A 6,812-nucleotide genomic window follows, 5' to 3' on the forward strand; every position below is an offset into this window, starting at 1 on the left:
AAAAATAATGATCAGAGTGGGATTCGAACCCACGCCACTTGCGTGACTAGCAATCACGATGTGAAACCATCATCTGAATCCAGGTGAACTGGAGGAAGCGAGATATCAACCTGAAGCTAGCGCCTTAGACCGCTCGGCCATCTGACCTTGGAAAGGATGTGTGGGTTTACTGATTATAAAGGGGTGTGGAGCTGTGCGGTTGTCGGTGATTTGGTGTGCCCTACTGCTGCAGCGTCTCACTGATGTGGGGCCGTAGGGGCGCATACGCCGTCTCGCGGGCCTCTGATGATGTGGGCTCAGGCGAGGCATTTGGGGGGCTGGCCTATTCTCTACCTCGATGACTGTCCCAAGCAGAATGGTCATCAATCTTCAATCTCGCGTCCCTTGTGGTAGCGACTGAATATACGTCTCGGCTCCTCAGACAAAACACCTTTCGTGTCACTGGGTACTTGGCGTTGGCTTGCGTTGACCATGCTCTGCTCAGACGAGTGCGTCGATGAGCTGATCAAGTTCGTATTCATACAAGACAAGATGAGTTGGATCCGATGAAGAAAAGTGAGATCAAGCGACTGGCCTTAGATGGCTGGTGGGAGATTGAATTATCTGTCGGCAAGATATGAAGTCGCTAGTTGTCTCGCTGCCGATATTGGTGTTGTCAATTTGGTGCGCTAGGTCAGAAATCTGTACCGATGTAGTTTTGCAAGTTGAATAAGCTGCCATCACAGAATGGACGTCGAGATGAATTTATTAATTCTGGAAAAGGTAGGCAGCTGCAAAGGTTTTGGGCAATCGTGCCTACACAGGAAGGCACGACAAGATTGACACAACATCTACATCTGTACTTATTTTGGTAGCTCATGCGGAGAAAACAAGAATTGTGTGTTGCCCAAGTACAAAGAGACGAATATTTGGTAGGAGGAGGGATGTGACTTCAATAAAAGGGACCTACCTAAGTAGGCAACGAGTATATATTGAACACGAGCGGTTGATTGGAAGAGACGTAAAAAAGCCGTTGCGCAATTATATGATGTCGCGGGTGATTTTATCTAGTTCGGATTTCGAAGTGTTCAAGTGGCCAAACAAAATCCGAGTCAACATGAGTCCAATTTGCTCGACTACTTCCACTCGAACAAAGAAACAAAAATAATCAGAATGCCGGTCGCGCGCGCTGCCATGAGGCCAAGAGCCCAATTGCGATGGATGCTCATGGCCAACATCCGGAGCAGAACTTTTTCCGCGCGAGTCTCCCGGGGCCGAAGCTACAGCGTTTGTGGCCTCCTAACCCCCCACCGCTGGTTTCTTTTAATCCAACAAACCAATCCATAGTACTAATGTTCATATCCAGGACGCAATCGACCTGCTCAACACGCTTCAAACGCCGTTCAAGGTCTTCCAAGCCCGGGTCGCGGCCGGCGTCCGGCCCGATGCCAGCTTCATGACCGAGATGCGCTCCTGCCTGGCACGCATCGGCCACAGCCCACGTGACCTAGACCGCCTAAACATTGTGCACGTCGCTGGGACCAAGGGCAAGGGGACCGTCTGCGCGTACGTCGACTCCATCCTCAACCGGTGGCGGGCATCGCACGGCGTGCCGGCCAAGCTGGGGCTGCTCACCAGTCCGCACTTGATTTCCGTCCGGGAGCGCATCCGCATCAATTCAGAGCCGGTCAGCGAGGACTTGTTTGCCAAGTACTTCTTCGAGGTTTGGGATCGCTTGGAGCAGAACCCACCCCAGGGCTCTGTGGTGGGCGTGCCAGATGACGGGTCTGATCGAAAGGACGACTGGCTGGATCACTGGTCCGGAGGCAGCTACGCTGGCAAGCCCATCTACGCCCGCTACCTTACCTTGATGAGTTGGCACCTCTTCTTGTCCGAGGGTGTCGGCCTTGCTGTCTACGAGACCGGCATTGGCGGCGAGTACGATGCCACCAACGTCGTCGAGAGGCCGCTGGCGACAGCCATCACGACCCTCGGTATAGATCACGTGCATGCGCTCGGCGGGACGATTGGGGAGATCGCATGGCACAAGGCTGGAATCATAAAGCCCGGTAGTGCGAACTACACGGTGAGGCATGAGGCGTTTCCGGAAGCTGAAGATGTGTTGAAGGCGAGGGCAGCGGAAAAGGGCGCCGGCTTGGAGTTCCTGGAGATTGACCCGAGGCTCGACGTGGTCAAAGTACATCCGAATAAGGGGTTCCAGAGGCAGAATGCCACGCTGGGAGTTGCACTTGCCGAAGCCGCGTTATCCAAGCTTGATCCAAGATTCACAGTCAAGGAGAGTCTTCCGCAAGAGTTTGTGGAAGGACTGGAGAAGGTTGTATGGCGTGGACGATGCGAGGTCAAGGAGGAAAGCGATGTCAGGTGGCACATTGACGGCGCGCATACGCTGGATAGTCTCAAGGTCGCGGGTGGATGGTTTGCCGATGAGGTCAAAAACAAGTATGTGCCATGGATGATATATGCATGGTATGGCCTAACTAACTTCTTCCCAGATCCGGTCCTCGAGCGCTTGTATTCAACCAGCAAGGCCGCTCCGAGGCAACAGAATTTTTAGAAGACTTTTGTGCCGCTACCAAATCGCCAGACGGCAGAGGATTTGATCTGGTGCTCTTTTGCACAAATCGAACGTATGCCGTTGAAGGCTTCAAGCAGGGTTTGTCATTGTCTCCTGCACCTTCTCCGAATTTTCTCTCAAGATTGATCCTGACTGATGAGTCTCCGCTGGCAGAGTTTGTCAACCATACCGTCGACGCCGCCGAGGTAGGCAGCCTGAAGGTTCAACATGCATTCGCCAAAAAATGGCTTGAGCTCGACCCCAATGTCGGCGAAATCAAGATTGTTGGTAGCGTAGAAGAGGCTATCCAAGCTGTGCGGAAGCTCGCTGCTGGAAAACCTACATCTACTGCGGACAAGAACCATCAAATCCATAGTCAAGTTCAGGCGCTGATAACTGGAAGCATACATCTGATAGGGGGCGCTCTAGAGATCTTAGAAGGAGGCCCCAAGAATCTTTGAACAACGCACACTACTCAAGAGGTTCTCAGATCGCACATGTTTTCTTTTCAGAGCAAGCGCATACGAGCTTTTGGTGCAGTTTGAACTCCAAGAACTTCTTTTACAAGACATAATACTTGGTATCTGTTTGGGGTTCCCAGCTAATGGGTTCCCTGACTGCCATTTGATTCTTCAGCTGTTGATATTACAATCACTTCAAACGCTTGGAAGAGCCATCGAAGCAGCTGTTCGTGTAAACTGTCGAGACTAAAGCCGTGCAGCCCCAAGAGCAGCTTGGCTTGGCCTAGCATATCCACGCTGAAAACTCAACACCATGGAGGAAGATCACAGTGCAGGGCACGTTTTGGTAATACGGCAAGGCTGCTGACAAAGTACCAGCGCTCTGTGAGAAGGAAGTTTACGCTGCCGACTGCCAACCAGCCAAGACAAGACTACCACCCGGCCAGCGGCTACACATCATCAACAACATTGGAAAATCTCCGTACTGCTGCAGGTGGTTTCCAAGAGTCTGTCTATTGGATAGAAAAGTGGGAGGCGCCAATGAGCTTCCAGGGGATTTGGAGATGCAAGCTTAAATCTATTTCTGAACTTTTATTATTCCCGACGCGACGTGCAGGAGGGTGGGCGGGGATTATGGATGTCTGCCAAGGACTGAGGCTACCTGGGCTGCAACAAGCTGGCCAGAGCGTACTTCGCAACGGATGCAAAAGAACTTGGAGGGTTTGGCAAAGCAAATGGAAAATGGCAGCGCAGAAGAGGAGGAAGTCATGGACAGCGCCGCAGGCACCCGTCACTTGAGGCCTTGGAGGGGCAGCATGGACCCGTGTATACGTGACTGACTGATTCAATCACAAACATGTACTTCCTTGCTTGAATCCAACCGATGTCCATGATTTGCAGCAAAAAAACTATTAATATATTTAAATAGTATGGAACCCGTATAAAAGCACGCGTGATCAAGTGTTGGCAGACAGCGATCCCAAAATTTCCACGTTTTTTTTTTTTTTAACCCAGCCGAGGCATGTTTGACTGGCGTCTATTCTAGTAAAAAAAGGAAATTAAATGCTCCTAGTGTCGATCATCGCCAACGGTCTAGCGCGGACAAGGCGTTATGCTGAAGATTTGCACACCACACGCTACAACATGAGGAAAAAAAGCAAGCAGCGCAACATTTTGACGGCATGGCTCAAAAGAGAAACAAAAAAAGTAAAAACCTGACGTCCAGCTCGCGTCCATGGCTCTTGCTTCCAACAAAAAGTCAGCAGAGAGTTACATTATGGAAATGATTGGGACTATCGCACGTCGTCGGATGCACAAGAAAAAAGAAAGGGAAAAAAAAAATTAGACGCCCCGATAGTTGGCCCTTTTCATAAAGGCTACTCGATTTGACGTGCAAGACGTGAGATAGAGCGGGCCGAAATGTTTACCGCAAGCGCCGACAGATGCGTAATCCGTGGACACCGATGTGATTGGTGCGCGCTTGCATGAAGTGTGATAGGTTTTGTACATCAGCATCCTTTCCGTGGTTGCGGCCCATCTCTTCTGCGAGTTCTGGTAGGCGAGCTTGGTGGGGACTAAAGTTTCCGAGCCTTGCGTTCTGATTCGTCCCCTGTTTAAACGTGATGGTTGCTTGGTGCGTTGGAGGATCCACACACACCTGCAGGAACGCCGTGTGCGCTTGGCATGAAAGAGAAAGAAAAAAAGACGAGGGCTAACATACCAAGCAAGTGGCAGATTTAAAGATAGACTAAAAATAGAAACAAGTAAAAAAGATGTGAGCGTAGCAGCAAGCAATGATTTGCCGCACATTATAAACACAATTGCAAATCGTCATCATCATACGCGGTATGTGTAATTTCCCACTTGTATCGCCGCAAAGATGCATGACAGCTTGGGATGATCAGAAGGAAATTGAAGGAGGGTGAAAAAGCACAGACTAGGTAGGGGCTAGCTCGTGAATAGGATGTTGCATTTCGTTGATCAGGCAAGTCCTTGGGAACCAGACGTCAAACCAAGTAAGATACCACCTTACCCAGAGGAAAAAAGCTTATTCGACGCACTAGCACTTCGTATTGGGCCCTTGACAGCGTCTCAGCAGAGCCACTCAAGTGCGCATCGGCATAAACATGTCGCTGGCATCAAGATGGACAAACCCAGCAGAGGAGGGCTATCAAACCCCATTTTTGGAGACAGAAAAGCCCATCAAACACGTAAAAATGGCCTCTCTGTATTAATATTCTCGCTGCTCGCGACAAAGACATGGATCAAAGAAAAGTTTCGTTTTCAACCTGACACCGCCCACCTGGCAAATATAACCCCATGTAATATAGCAGACCCTTGGCAAATGCAGTTTAGTCTTTTGTTGTTGCCCTACTTAGCATCTGTGGAGGAGTAACCGTACTGTACAACACGTACCGATCCCCACCGTCCCGGGCAAATAGAAAATCCAGCATGACGGTTATGCGAGTGTTCGAATTTAGATTTTAGCTCACCTTTGGTGGCGTGGTACGCTGCCAAGCGTCACGTCTCTTTTGTTTCTTGATAAAATCAAATGCTTTCCTTTGTTAATATTAGATTTTGTCATTTTGACTCGTCCCCATGCCTGTTTTGCTCAGGTTGTTTGCTGTTTAATGGTAACCTGCAAACGCATGAGGAGGACCCCCGTCGGTGGAAACGCTTTCCAGACGCCAGCCCTCGACAGGCGGGGTTAGTATGAGATGGGTGGATTGTTTTCTTTTTTCTTTTTTCTTTTTCAAAAAAAAAAAAAAAAAAAAAAAAAAACCGACAGTGATATTGATATTGATAATGATAATGATATTGATATTGTTATTAATTTATTTGAACTTGAAAGTTCTTTTGTCTTCTTATGCCGATGTTGGTTCGTTCCTGACTTGGGACTATGAACCTAGCCTGTCCCCTGATAATGTGATAATGTGGACGAGATGCATTTTTGCTGCTACGTGTTCGTCCAAAATCGTTCAGACCGCACTGCCCAAGATGTGACATGTTTTAAACACACTAACATCCCGGGATGCGGAAGTTTGAACAGGGAGAATCTTCGGCCGAACAAGCCACAGGTCATCGGGATGAAAAGTAAACCAGCTGCAGGCGATGTAATATATACCACCTAGGGTACTTTGTTAGCCTAGTCTGGGGCGTTAGGTGAGGCTGCAGCTGTCATCACAAAAGCTTGGGCTGTGGAGCATTTTATTAGACACGGATGAGGGGTTATGGAGTGGTCCATCAGTCTGGCCGTTGTCAGCACTACTCTAATCTACTTATGCATGAGTGAAAAAGAAATCTCCCCTAGGGTTGCTTAGCATCAACAAAGTGCACCTACTACGTCTGTCAAACATAATAGCAACCTTGCGGCCAGCCGGTGTTTTGCTGTAGCATTCAGCCGAAGACTTCTGTCGCGCGCAGGACGACATGATATCATGAACGGATTTTTATTTTTTTTTGGCCGAAGCTTGTTTCAACCAATTGTGCAGCAGTCTCTGGTTTCTCCGAACCCCAGGCTTGTGAGTGACACAATCGAGCAGTTTATGAGGTCAGACAAATCAGTTCGGACTGATGACCGAGTTTGGGGGCGTGCAGCCGCCTGCGCCGTCTATATGCATCCTTGGGGACAGATGGGGGGTTTTTTGTCGAGACAGAATTAATGATCCGAGTGCGCCGTAAGACGGAAGTTAAAAGGTGGGCTCCTATTATCCGCACGACCAAAGTGGCGGAAATCAACCAAAAGCAAGATTGGCAAGTCTAGGCTGTCAGGTACCTACCCTACAAAAAAAAAAAAA

General features: G+C 49.2%; 1 protein-coding gene across 1 annotated transcript; it reads left to right on the forward strand.

The window, feature by feature from the left end:
- Positions 1–1,152: 1,152 nt before the first annotated feature.
- Positions 1,153–3,015, forward strand: PpBr36_00699 (uncharacterized protein; the record flags this gene model as incomplete). The annotated part of the gene is made up of 4 exons (XM_029887890.1): positions 1,153–1,266; positions 1,346–2,439; positions 2,493–2,653; positions 2,729–3,015. The coding sequence occupies 4 exons, from the start codon at positions 1,153–1,155 to the stop codon at positions 3,013–3,015; spliced, it is 1,656 nt and encodes a 551-aa protein (XP_029751797.1).
- Between the last annotated feature and the right edge of the window lie 3,797 nt (positions 3,016–6,812).

Source organism: Pyricularia pennisetigena, chromosome 2 (genome assembly GCF_004337985.1).
Source record: "Pyricularia pennisetigena strain Br36 chromosome 2, whole genome shotgun sequence".
Taxonomy (NCBI): Eukaryota; Fungi; Ascomycota; class Sordariomycetes; order Magnaporthales; family Pyriculariaceae; genus Pyricularia; species Pyricularia pennisetigena.